Below are 12,414 nucleotides of genomic sequence, written 5' to 3'. Positions count from 1 at the left end.
ATCCGTTTGTACTTCTTTTGTCGGTAATTTGTAAGTTAATATTCTCTTCCTTGTTTTTTTTTTCATTTGCAGACCTTTGAGTGGAATATCAGTGGTATCCTTCTGTTTGCAGTTTATTCCAAGACTGCACTAAGAATTCTTATATATATAACTTGCATTAAAAAAAATAATACCAATACTTCTGTTTAACAGATCAATGTAGTAATCCATTTCAGGTTTAAGAACTTTCTTCTGGAAAATGCACCTTAAACTCGTATTATTCTATGGGTCTCACTTTTATCATTTTACCTAAGTCTATTCTTCTTCCTAAATCTAAATCTAAATCATATTTCCTTTAGCTTCTATATGCCAACTTATGAGTTAAGTTTAACTGCGGAAGTTTCAATTTTTCTGGGAGCTCGGCATTGGAATTTTCGATAGCTTGGCTTGCAAAGCCTTGACGTCCGACTTTAGGGTGTTTATCTTAATTTTAAAACGCATGGATGCCGGACTGTCATCTAGAATATAAACAAATTAATTACCAATACATGAACATCCACTAAAAAATACTTACGAATAGCTTGGAGCTTCTGGTCTTCGCCTTTGCCCTTGACCACGCTTATGTCAAGCGGCATTCTAGCAAACCACGGAGTAAGCTCTTCATCATCAGAATCAGAGCAGTATGGCAAGGTGGCGTCGAAGCCGTCCTCATCCAGATCGGGTAAGAAGTCCGGCCGCTGCTGCTGGTTGCATTTTTTCTTGTAGAGATAAGTACCTCGTTGTTTGCACTCCCGGATTATGTACTGGAAGTCGCGGTGATGGCGAAGGGTCACAGGATTACCGACTAGAATCAGCAGGGACTTGGCCCGCGAAAGGAGAACGTTGACGCGACGGGGATTTCGCATGAATCCCATGTTGGTAAAGGACCGTACCAAACTGGCAATGATTATGGGCTTCTCTCGGCCTTGATAGGTCTCCACACTGCCCACCTCAACATTTCCATGTCCCTGGCTGTTGAGCATTTGGCTCAGGAGTTTTCCCTGAGCAGTGTACGGAGCCACAATGCCGATATCCTCTTGACTCACCTTTGTGCCCCTGCCCAGTCCGTCGTTAAGGAGGCGCTTGACATACCAGCAGACAACCTGCGCCTCCAGCCGGTTGTACGAGCTGGTGGACTGTTCGTCACGCGAGGTCTTTCCATGAGTTGCCTGGAATATGATTGGAAACTCTGCGTTGGGTAGTAGTTTCCAGTACGCTGCCATGTTAACTTCAGCCGCAGGAGCTTGGGCAATGAGCTCTCGGTTATAGTACAACTCATTGAACAAACGCACGATCTCCGGATTGGAACGATAGTTCTGACGCAGACGCGTTTGCAGGCTGCGATCATAGTTACCGTTTTCATCCAGCTGGTAGAGATCTGTGCGAAGCAATCGCTCCATCAGAGATTGGCTGAGTCCCAGCGAAGCAGCCCTATTGCTTTTTATCACGGCGCCCAACTGTTTGTGGTCTCCGGAAAGGATCACATGGCAATTGGTGGTCTGCTTCACGCCCATGATCCCTATCAATGTCTCTGGTTCGGTGGAAGCGCCCGCTTCGTCGATAAAAATGTGAGTGAAAAACTTAAGCTTACTGAGGCCATCGGTAACCAGTCTCCCGACAGTGGACAATGTAGCCACCGTGATTCGGTACTCCATAATACTCGACACTCCAAGGTGTTTGTAAGTCTTCTTCGAACAGTTGGAATGCTTTAGTAATAGCGGCGGCACCGATTTCAATCCTTTGCGCGTTACTGATCGGGAAAAGAGCCGGATCAGCTGATAATCAGAGCGGTAATCAATCTGCTTCTGCAACTGCTCCCGAAGATAGACATTGCTTTGGAAGTACTCACACAGCTTTATCGCGACCGAGTCACAGGCAGAGTTCGAACCGGCGGTTACAAGGATACGGCTTCCCGGGTGCTGAAGGCGTAGCTGTAGAATGGCCTCCACAATAGTGGTAGTTTTGCCAGTGCCTAGATATAAAATACGTTTTGTTAGAAGAGATTAGGTTAAGGTAACTTGGGGAACCCCCCAGTTCTACTTCCTAGATGTAGACTATTCGTACCTGGTGGTCCGAACACGATGTAGGGTCCTTGAAGACTGGGTCCAGCCACAATCCTCTGGACTGCCTGCAACTGCTCTGCATTGTCTTTGATGGAAGGATTTAAAAGGCTAATTTCGGCCGGGGGAGCTGGTATTGGTTGGGGCTTCACCTCCAACCAGTTGGGTAAAGCCGCACATCCGTCCATGCGGATCTGCGATTGTTTCACCATTTGGGTGAGCCATTCTGGGAAAGGGAATAGATATCGGCGCACCGATGGGGTATCCTGTAGCAGCTTGAGAGCACGGTACATGTATCGGGTGGGTATACGCCTCGATCGGATTATCACAAGAAAGCGTTGGCCTGTTATGACCTCATCTCCTGGAAAGGTGCCACGACTAAAACGGAACTGCACACTGTTGCGGTTAACTTTTTCCACGCTAGCAACATGGCGGCGCATCGGATCCTTCTTATCCACATACTCATGGTGGTGCGGCAGCAGTGCCATTATAAGCTGCTTTGGTAGCGGTGATGCCAGCTGGCTGCATTTTGGCACAAGCACCACATCATCCAGATTGGGAGCAACGAAATCCTCTGGACTTACCTCTGTTGGTGGCAGTTTTATCTCGAATACGAGCTTCGAAACCTTTATTGGAGACACATCAGCACACATTAATTGGGTATACTGCTCCATGGTGGAGAGGTCCTCAATGGTGAGCAGGGTGGTCATCACGGAACACACGTTGTAGAACTCAAGCGTGCGGTTTTCCAGATAATCCGCAAAGATTTCATTGTTTTCGGTCAAGGAATCGTCGGTGAACTCAGCAATCTTTGCCTTGAGCATTTCCTTACTCGGCGGATAATCAGAAAGTATGGTCATCATCCTTAAGATTCTGGTGTAGATCGGAAAGGACGTGAAGTAGCATGGTGCTTTAAGCAATTGGACAAAACTTACCGGACCTGCCTGGCCTGGAGCTGCTTTTGCTGGGCCTCATAGTCGAGCTTTGGCTGGTTGCCAGCCAAATCGAAGTACTTATCCTTCTGGTGCAACCAGTTGGACGCATGCTTGCCAATGCACGAAAGCTGTGCATCCAACTGAAAGCATTCATAAATAAATACAAGTTTAAATATTTAAAAATTTATAACTCACCAATTCCTGATCTTCAATGATCTGCATCGTTTCGCGCTCGCTTAAAATAAAAATGACAAAGAGTTAACATTCACGGGACGCGTTCAAGAGCAGCACAAAAAAGTATTTTATATAGAAAATCGTATTCGCGGAAAAGCGCATTTCGTTTCAGAGGAAGTTCCGTTATTTCCATAGCGTCTCAAATTAGCGCCACTTGTTTATAAGTTTACCATACTATTTTCAAAGCTAACCAACACTGTCATTGTTATCGGTGGTATCGATAAAATAGCTTGAAAACTATCTAGCCAACAACGGCAGCACTGGCCGGTTTGTTTACAAAAATGGACCAAAGCTCGGAATCTGTGTTAATTGAGGAAATAGATAGTAATGATGTGCCGGAAAACGAACTGGGACAGTTCCAGGAGACGGAACCTTTGCGGGTGGTGGACATTATCGACGAGGCCGAGGAGGAGGAGGGTGCTTTGATCAAGCGCTATGTCCAGGGCCTATGTCCAGAGTTCCCTGATTTTTGCACCAAACTTGAGGCCAGCGACGAAGACGAGGATGATGAGGAGGAATCCAACGAGGAGCATGTGGAGATGAAGCCGAGCACTTCAGCCCAGGCACAGTCCAGGTCAGAACTGCCCACCAGCAGTGCTCGATCCGGGGGCGGCGGCGGTGGCGTTCGAAAGAGTCAGCTGAGCACAGCACTTCAAGGATTGATGGGAGAGGCTAATCTGAGTTTCGTCCGTGGACGCTTCGAAACTGCCGAACGTATCTGCATGGAGATCATCAGACAGAATCCTCTAGCCAGCGAACCCTTCTATACACTCGCCGAGATCTATGAGAACCGCGATGAAGTGAAGTTTCTCAACTTCTCGACGCTAGCAGCGCACCTGAATCCTCAAGATCGAGACATGTGGATCCGGGTGTCGGATCTGCTGGTGCAACAGGGTAATCTATCCCGCGCCCGTCTCATCTACACCAAAGCCATCAAAATGCTGCCCAAGGTGTACCAACTGCGGTTGCGGAAAGCTCAGCTTCTTCAAAAGATGGGCGAAACTAACGCGTCCATGTTCACATACCTTAAGATGCTTCCTTTAATGCCGCCCGAGGAGTGGAAATTGTGCCTGACTACATCCCAGAATGTGGCCAGGTACTTCCATGCTCTGAGAAAGCACGGCCTGGCATTGGAGGCCATGGAGGCAGCCTACAGCGTGTGTGGGGCTCGGTTTACGCTGGAGGATATAAATATGTACCTGGAGCTGCTGATCCTCAACAAGCAGTACGCAAAGGTACTTAAGTGCCTTAGAGAGCGCACCAATTTCGAAATTGAAAACGACCAGGAGGAGAGTCTGGAACTTATCTACTTTTGCGATATACCCGACGATTTTATTCCCGAGCTGAGGGCCAAGCTGTGTGTTAGCTTGATTCACATGCGAGCCCACCATTTGCTGGGCTACCTCATCCAGAACGTCCAGGAGCATATCACTCTTACCGCCGATCGAGTGGAACTCTACATGGACATCACAGAGGCACTCATGCAGGAGCATAAGTACGCGGAAGCCATAGCTCTGATGAGTCCCATAACGGATGGAGATACAGTGGAGTGCCCGGCGTTCGTATGGTTAAGGCAAGCGGAGTGCCTGCGGCAGCTGAACCGCACAAATGAGGCCATTCAGTGCTATGAGCGGGTGGTGCAACTTGCTCCATTTTGTTACGACGCTCGCTTCACCCTCTCCGCTCTGCTCAAGCAACAGGGTCGGAACGAGGAGGCGGTACAAGCCCTAGAGCAACCTGGGGATGGAGAAGGACCAGTAATCGCTCGGCTTCTATACGAACGGTGCGTGATGCTACAGCAGATTGGGCGAATCGAGGAGTTCCTGGACGTAGGCTATGTGCTGCTCAGCCGGCATTCTATCAAGCTGTATAACCGTGAGGAAATGATGGCCGCCGCCAATGGGGGTAGCGCCTACAATGCAGAGAGCCTGAAGACTATTATCCAGATGCGAAGCAAGACCGCCGATACCACGGCCAATGTGGAGCAGGAACAACAGGTGAGCACATCATTATTAAAAGCTTTCGAGCTACTTATATAAATTTTTTTTCAAATCATCAGGAATCTGGAAAGAATTCTACCACTGAGGCATCCGACTTGACATCCAAGAATGAGTTTGATCTGTTCATGGAGCTGGTGCGAACGGCCCACGAGCATGGAAGATACGGAGCCGCTGAGAAGATTTGCTTCGCTATGGTGACCACTAAGAGATTCGCCTTCTATAACGACGAGATCGAGCGCATTATGGTGCTGGTGTGCTACTTCAACGACGATTGCGCCATCGCGTTCTCATACCTTCGCGAATTGATTGCCAAACAGCCCAGCCAGGCGAACCTCTGGAATCTGCTCGCTCTGATGATACAGAAGGGTGACGAGGTTCGTTACTACCGCTACATGCGGCGACTTATGCAACGGTTCTCGGAAGAAACGAAGCAGATGCGCATTTTCCAAGGCCATTACCACCTCAACTGCGCTTCGTTTAAGTATGCCTTAAATATTTATATGCCGATTCTCCGCGAAAGTCCCGATCCCATAGTGGCTCTCTGTATAGCGGCGGCTTTCAATCAGTTGGGCATACAGCGAAAGGTCCTCCGCAAATCGGCGGCTGTTAGCCAGGCTATTGCCTTTGCCCAGCGCTACAAAGAGCTTCGGTGCGCGGGCACCGATTTGGCGGATTGCGCCGCTCAACAAGAGATATTGTACAACATGGGACGCATTTATCATCAGGCGAACCTACTCCATCTGGCAGTGGAATACTACGAGAAGGCGCTGGCCGTGCCGCTGCACCCACTGATTGCTGAGCACGAAACTATCCTGGGGCTGCAGCACGAGGTGGCCTTCAACCTACACCTCATCTACCGAGCGAATGGCAATAAGTGGAAGGCGCGACAGTGTTTAATGCGATATTGTGTGGTTTAGACTTAGAACTTGGGGTAGATATCTGAGAATCTTGAGTTCACCTTTTCTGTTTTGTAGAATTATTACCCATTTGAGGTAGAAATATTAAGTTTTGTTTAAGAAATGTTAAATATAAAACAATTTTTGTTCACAATTGAAACGCGTTCTTGTAACAAGACACCAGTTGAAACTAAACTCTGGCAATATACCAAGACCCTATTTATTGAACAACGGTGCTAAGAATATTCTAGTGAGGGGAATCACATGATTATATTTCTTATCGCAAAATTAGTCGACGACCTTAAAGAGTTTTAAAATTTCACTCTTAAAAATGCAATTTAATCAGTTGCACTAAAGGAAGGTATTTTATGGCTTGGGTTTTGATAAGAACAAAAAAAATATCAAGCTGTAAGCTTTCAATTAATGTGATTATCTTTTTATAGTAGTTTTTACTTTAATTTTATTGCAAAAAAAGCTTTAATTTTTATTAAAAAACTCCTTTTTAGTTACATTTCAAAAAATCAATAAATTCTTATTTCAAGTTCTCAGGTGAATGTAAGAGAACCCCTAGGATGGCCTAGCAGGATGGCATTGTGCAGGGACGATGCTTGACCAGCTTTTTGGAACAAGGACGACCTCCGTTCTGGGCCTCGCTGATGACATGACGTCGGCTCTCGGAGAAGCCAGCGCCACAGGAGACACTGCAGGCGGACCAGCCAGACCACTCGGACAGGACACACTCCCTGGGGTTTCCAGAGACCTTAGCTCCTCTGATGGAGTTGCAGGTGTGCAGGCAATCGTTCTCGGTAAGGAAGTTATTCCTGTTGCCCCGACATCCTCCATAGTTGAAGGCGTCACAGCTCTGGGTCTGAGGATTGTAGGCGTAGCGCATGTAGTTTCCACGGCATGGACCCGTATCCGGACCCTGGACACATATCTCCTTGGCCTGTTCGGCATTAATGTGGCAGTCGGTGGGATTATTGCACTCCTTCTGCTGGTGCAGTTCCATGCGACGTGTGCAGTTCTCCTTCTCGGGGCCATTTTCCAGCAGCAACAAGCGGGTGCGGATGGTCACGCCCTTGCCGCAAGTGGAGGTGCACGGGCTCCAATCGCTCCACTGGGTGGTTGGGCACATTGGATCGGGCAACTCCACCTGCTCGTACGTGCACTCTGGCCGCATGCACTTGTTTTTCTCCACCACCGTGATGTGGGGGCAGCGCTTGCGACCAAGATGGTTGACGAAGGTTCGCGTACGCATGGTGATTCCGATGCCACAGCTGGCGGAGCACTCCGACCACACGCTCCAGGGCGAAGTCTTACAAAGACCGGCTCCTTCGCCATTGTCTCCCACCAAGGACTGTGAGTTGGCCAGATTTTCGCCCTCGTCCTCGTCTCGATCTCGGCCGGAGGTGGAACCACCGGCGCACTCGGGTATCGCCGCCACGCACATTTCCTTGCTGATTAGTTGGCGACTGCACTTGGCCTGCTCCGCCGCCTGGCCATACAAATACTGGCGACTGCGCATCCGGATACCCTTACCGCAGGTCACCGAGCAGGGACTCCAGGCCGAGAACTCACTCACACGGCATTCAGCTACAAAAATTGGATTAGAATGTTTTCCTTAAAAAAAATAACGAAAATTCCCACCTCTAGTGTCCTGCTCTTCGGCGTCATCGGACGTTTCCACCTGGAGGGCTTGAAGGAACTCATCATCGCAGTTACGGGAAACAATCTTCTCACGGCGGACATATAACTTGGCCAACGGAGTCATTTCGCGACTTTTTGGATTATAGAAAGGAGCTCGGGGATCCTCAGGATACATTGTAGTGATACGGTACATTCGCTCCGGAGGCTGAGTCTCCGAATTGGGGGACTAAGAATGGAGGTTATTTTTTGCGGTTATTAAAGAGAAAAAATAAAAATGTGTACTTACCATATAGGAAATGCCACTGTCAGTGCCTGCATCCCATGGATAGAGATCAAAGTCCATTGATTCCTTCCAGCTACAATCCTCAGTACAAAGATCCACACCACTAATGCCCACTACCCAATCCGGAGACGGACCAAACATAGAGACCAGCGACACCTTTGGATGCTTACGATCCACGCGGAACTTGGAAGAGGTGTTCTGATTAACATGCGGATACCACAAGCCAGCGGCCTTGATCAGAGTGCGGAGCTTAGGGCCAATGGCTCGCAGCTCCGTTTCCAGGGCAGATGGAGAGCCCCACTCGGCCAGGGAACGGAATCCAGCGGTGGCTATGTGATTTTCACCCCAGAAGGAAAAGTTTGATTCGTGAGAGGCTCCAATCACATCCGAGAAATGGGTCAGCCAGATAGCAAAGGGGTAGTCCTTGGGATGAGTTTCATTCGACCAAATGCCCTCGAAAACGAACTAAAAATAAAATAAATTATAGCTTATTATTAATAAATGAATCATAAATAAATTTCAGAATTGGGAAGAATTTTTCCATAAATCTCTTAAGGTATTCCGCTCAGGGATCGGATGGAAATTGGGAAAGATATAGACATTGCAAGGTGCCATATATGAAAATCATGGATTTTGCAAGGGGTTGTATCAGAAAAAAAAGGAAAAATTTCGATCGAAAATTTAATTCTGAAGTTTTGATGCAGAATGACGGGGAATCGATCGAAAAATCGATCAAGGTATTCCTCTCAAGGATCGGATGGAAATTGAAAAAGATATAGACATTGCAAGGTGCCATATATGAAAATCATGGATTTTGCAAGGGATTGTATCAGAAAAAAAGGAAAAATTTCTATCGAAAATTTTATTCTGATGTTTTGATGCAGAATGACGGGGAATCGATCTAGAAATCGTTCAAGGTATTCCGCTCAGGGATCGGATGGAAATTGACAAAGATATAGACATTGCAAGGTGCCATATATGAAAATCATGGATTTTGCAAGGGGTTGTATCAGAAAAAAAAGGAAAAATTTCGATCGAAAATTTAATTCTGATGTTTTGATGCAGAATGACGGGGAATCGATCTAGAAATCGTTCAAGGTATTTGGATCTTTGGTTTTGATGCAGAATTTTTCAAGAAATTTATAAAAGTACTCCGCTTGAGGATCGGATGTAATTTGGATATAATATAGTCATGACAATATAGATGACTCCGTGTGTAAAAATCAAGGGTTTTTTTTTAAATTATAGTAACTTCTGCAAGGGTGTAACAAGAAAATAGATTTACTTACACTGTATTTGGCTTCATCGCAGGCGCAACACTCTTTTTGGGCAGCCGCCGCATCCGGTTTCCTCTCGCAAATCACCGTGGAAAGATGGCCATCATCTGCAAACCATGCTCTAGGGCCTTCATAGACCATTGCCGACAGGGAGACGCAGCCAGAACCCGCCTCAGGGGCGACCCACATCACCTGAATCTCAGTTTTGGGAAGATCATCGGCCTCGGAAACCGTGTTCACACAGCGATCATTAAACTGGGTTAGGGAATCGCTGAACAGTTGGAATCGGCCTACGCGTCTCGGACTTGCTGCCTGGGGACGCCTAGCTCCTGTGTGGGCCTCAGCAGCGATGGTGAAGTGGGTGAAGTGCTGGATTTTCGAGTGGGTTCGAGATCCTAGAAGAAGTACTGCCAACAACCAAATTTTAAACTTCTTCGATGAATCGCGCTAATATGTTTTTAAAACTATCGATATTTCCACATTCCAAAATGTGGCAGCCCATTCTATGTTTTTCTACGATATCAGATTTGGCCACGTTTTTTTTCGATTTGCAACACTGTTGCCTCATTAGATTATTTTTTAGCACTGACAACGCGCCGATTTTTGTTTTTAATTTTTTGTATAGTTTTGTTAAAATTGTATAATATAATGACTTCGTTTCTAGACTTGCTGGAGGGAAATGACGTGAACTTCGAAAAGTGTGGCGATGTTGTGATATCGCCGAAGAATAACATGGTGGCCTTGTTTTGCCACTTTTGCCGCGACATGTTCACTGGTCTGCCGAAATTTGTAAGACACCTCCAGCTAGCACATGGAGACGTCCTGCCCTTCAATCAGGAACAAAATGTGTATAGCGTGGAGGAGCTGATGTCGTCCAGTGGCTTAGAAGAAGACCGCCAGTCTCCGGGAATCGATACCAGCAGTGGTGATTCCGGGATGCATGGAGAGTCGGATGAACCGAATACAGAAGAAGTCCCGCCGAACCCACGTATGTAAACTATTCCTTTAACTGACGTCATGTTATTAACCAAGGTGCTATCTTCCAGCTAAACGAAAGAAGGAACACGATTCGAAAAACGTGGTGGCAGAAGTGGAAGCTATGCTGTTTTCCAGCGATTCCCACAAAGAAGCTCAGGAACAAGATGAACAGCTTGTAATCAAGAATGACCGCTGCCAGGTTGCCAAGAGAGGGCCCCTGCGAGTCTGCAATCTTAAAAGTCACACCATTGCCCGTCAGTCCAGGAAGCGGCTGACCCACATCAAGAAGCATATTCTTAAAACCCTAAAAGAAAATGTGCTGGAGCCTGCTAAAGAACCAGGGATTTTTAATGTTACCACTACCACCACCAAGTTAGAGGCTCAGACTGAGTCCATAGAGTCTACTGTAAGAGTTCAAAAGTCTTCTTTAGGCAGCACTTCTACTTTGTTGGTAGAAAATCAATTTAAGAGATCGATTTCTTCCCAGCAAGTACAAAAGCGTTTAAAATCATCTTCTAAGTCAATAATTAGAAACGTGGAAGTCCTTTCTCCAATCAATGTTAATTCCCCGATGACTGTAGAGTCTTTGCTTTCAGAGAGCTTAAAAAGCGAAAAGAATTCTAAAAAAATTAAAGCTGAAAGATTATCATTGGAAAATAACTTTCCCAAGCCAATCGAGCCTTTTCGAAATAGGGAACAATTATCAAACACGAAGATTCAATGCTATACTCCGAAAAAACCTCAAATAAAGGCAGCAATCCAATCCCAGGCAAGCAATCCTGTATTGCAGGATAAGCCTATAACTGATTTAAAGGATAAAAACAAAGAGAGCAGCGACTTGGTCCTACTTATCTCTATAGGGGTAAGCTGGTATAGATTGTATTTGAGTTGAACCTAAACCCTCTTATCCAAACTTTCCCTTTTCCAGTTGCCAATCATCTACAACCTCAAATATGAGGATAGGCTGATGCAAGAAGATGTGGATGAACTGCACAAAAAGGCTGCCAAGTTCTGCGAGATTTACAAAAAGCACGACTCTGTTTGGAACACAAGAAAAATAAAGGGTCCACTCGATACAATATTGGCCAATTTTGTCAAGGATTTAAACAGAGAGATGGGCTGCACCCTGAAAGTCAACGAACTGAAGCGCTTACTCAATCAAATATCCTCATGGTTTACTGGTCAGGTGGACATGAAGTTTTTCCACAAGATAGAACCCTCCTCCAGCGTCAACCACTACTTGAATCTTTTCTCATTTGTTCCTCGTTATAATCGATTCCTGTACTTTTGTGATAACTGCGACGAGCATTTCACTACTGAAGCTCGTTTCAGGAAGCATTTACTGAAGCACTAAAAAAAGAGTTATATTAAGAACATTCCATACACAAGAAGTGTATGAAGGTCCATCTCAGACTGTTAAACTAGAAGCCAAAAGTGTAACATTTATACAATTTTTTAAATCTGATACGCATTGTTTTGTAGTAAGGAGCTTAAGTTTGAAAGTTTGATTATCTGTATCAATAACCAAAAATAAAAAAAATGAGAACACAACCAACATCGCCTCTATATTATGTGAGCTCTGCTCTGGATTCTGTGCTCTTATCACTGCGGCTATTCTTGTGTTCATTTTTCGAGTGACCCCTCGGCAGTGATTACGAAACGTACTGCCTCCCTGACTTACAATTATATGTCTTGCCGGGCACATATCCGTTGGGTCCATCGGCGACAATTAGTTTGTATCCATTGTCGCCGCGTGTGCGCCGACCATGGGGCAAGTGGGTGGGTGCCCGGGGACAGGCTGTGACGGTGTTAATTGTCAACCAGACGACGACAACCAAGCGGATGAGCAGTGGCAGCGATTGCCCCATCTTCGATGCCTTTGTTTCCCACGTTATCACTTGAATTGATTGTGATGCTGGACTGTAAATAAGACGGATTGCGACCGATTCAGGCGAGACTCAACAACAGACTAGCCACCGAGCCGAGCCGGAGAAGCGATTCACAGAGCTATCTTCGCGACCCGAAGCCGGATGCCTCCGGCTCCGAGTAATCTTCCGAGTACACCACAGATGCCGATTTGTCTTGT

The 12,414-nt window shown here is 46.4% G+C and overlaps 4 protein-coding genes across 5 annotated transcripts; 2 read left to right on the top strand and 2 right to left on the bottom strand.

Annotated features, from left to right (window-relative positions):
- Positions 1-5: 5 nt before the first annotated feature.
- Mov10 (Mov10 RISC complex RNA helicase) lies at positions 6-6,371 on the bottom strand. The gene is made up of 6 exons (XM_017252524.3): positions 6,206-6,371; positions 3,209-3,248; positions 3,014-3,153; positions 2,083-2,951; positions 554-1,990; positions 6-497 (listed from the first exon to the last, which is right to left on the bottom strand). Exons 1-6 carry the CDS (start codon positions 6,232-6,234, stop codon positions 382-384), a joined length of 2,631 nt encoding a protein of 876 aa, XP_017108013.2. The 5' UTR covers positions 6,235-6,371; the 3' UTR covers positions 6-381.
- LOC108132937 (general transcription factor 3C polypeptide 3) lies at positions 3,497-6,752 on the top strand. 2 transcript variants are annotated; one of them, XM_070278034.1, is made up of 3 exons: positions 3,497-5,244; positions 5,307-6,178; positions 6,686-6,752. In XM_070278034.1, the coding sequence occupies exons 1-2, from the start codon at positions 3,529-3,531 to the stop codon at positions 6,162-6,164; spliced, it is 2,574 nt and encodes an 857-aa protein (XP_070134135.1). In that variant the 5' UTR covers positions 3,497-3,528; the 3' UTR covers positions 6,165-6,178; positions 6,686-6,752. The 2 variants fall into 2 exon arrangements, with proteins under 2 accessions (XP_070134135.1, XP_017108014.2); XM_017252525.3 differs by lacking the exon at positions 6,686-6,752 and having other exon boundaries at positions 5,307-6,215.
- On the bottom strand, positions 6,573-12,314 carry fat-spondin (extracellular matrix protein f-spondin). The gene is made up of 5 exons (XM_017252526.3): positions 12,010-12,314; positions 9,363-9,757; positions 8,077-8,538; positions 7,791-8,016; positions 6,573-7,736 (listed from the first exon to the last, which is right to left on the bottom strand). The coding sequence occupies exons 1-5, from the start codon at positions 12,194-12,196 to the stop codon at positions 6,721-6,723; spliced, it is 2,286 nt and encodes a 761-aa protein (XP_017108015.2). The 5' UTR covers positions 12,197-12,314; the 3' UTR covers positions 6,573-6,720.
- Positions 9,935-11,883, top strand: tef (teflon). Its single transcript, XM_070278035.1, has 3 exons — positions 9,935-10,338; positions 10,397-11,190; positions 11,257-11,883. Exons 1-3 carry the CDS (start codon positions 9,999-10,001, stop codon positions 11,680-11,682), a joined length of 1,560 nt encoding a protein of 519 aa, XP_070134136.1. The 5' UTR covers positions 9,935-9,998; the 3' UTR covers positions 11,683-11,883.
- Positions 12,315-12,414: the final 100 nt, after the last annotated feature.

Source organism: Drosophila bipectinata, chromosome 2R (assembly GCF_030179905.1).
Source record: "Drosophila bipectinata strain 14024-0381.07 chromosome 2R, DbipHiC1v2, whole genome shotgun sequence".
NCBI lineage: Eukaryota > Metazoa > Arthropoda > Insecta > Diptera > Drosophilidae > Drosophila > Drosophila bipectinata.
The sequence above is the reverse complement of the archived record's forward strand: the minus strand, read 5'-3'. Positions and strand labels throughout refer to the sequence as shown.

Excerpts from the sequence above, each read along its gene's own strand:
- LOC108132937 (XM_070278034.1), top strand. The coding sequence starts at position 3,529 with ATGGACCAAAGCTCGGAATCTGTGTTAATTGAGGAAATAGATAGTAAT. Across the intron at positions 5,245-5,306 it reads ATGTGGAGCAGGAACAACAG|GAATCTGGAAAGAATTCTAC; the intron begins GTGAGCACATCA and ends TCAAATCATCAG.
- Mov10 (XM_017252524.3), bottom strand. The coding sequence starts at position 6,234 with ATGGGTAATAATTCTACAAAACAGAAAAG. Across the intron at positions 1,991-2,082 it reads CATCGTGTTCGGACCACCAG|GCACTGGCAAAACTACCACT; the intron begins GTACGAATAGTC and ends TTTTATATCTAG. Across the intron at positions 498-553 it reads CCAGAAGCTCCAAGCTATTC|ATGACAGTCCGGCATCCATG; the intron begins GTAAGTATTTTT and ends TTTATATTCTAG.
- tef (XM_070278035.1), top strand. The coding sequence starts at position 9,999 with ATGACTTCGTTTCTAGACTTGCTGGAGGGAAATGACGTGAACTTCGAA. Across the intron at positions 10,339-10,396 it reads AGAAGTCCCGCCGAACCCAC|CTAAACGAAAGAAGGAACAC; the intron begins GTATGTAAACTA and ends GCTATCTTCCAG. Across the intron at positions 11,191-11,256 it reads TCCTACTTATCTCTATAGGG|TTGCCAATCATCTACAACCT; the intron begins GTAAGCTGGTAT and ends TCCCTTTTCCAG.
- fat-spondin (XM_017252526.3), bottom strand. The coding sequence starts at position 12,196 with ATGGGGCAATCGCTGCCACTGCTCATCCGCTTGGTTGTCGTCGTCTGG. Across the intron at positions 8,539-9,362 it reads GCGATGAAGCCAAATACAGT|TTCGTTTTCGAGGGCATTTG; the intron begins GTAAGTAAATCT and ends TTTTATTTTTAG. Across the intron at positions 7,737-7,790 it reads CGAAGAGCAGGACACTAGAG|CTGAATGCCGTGTGAGTGAG; the intron begins GTGGGAATTTTC and ends CAATTTTTGTAG.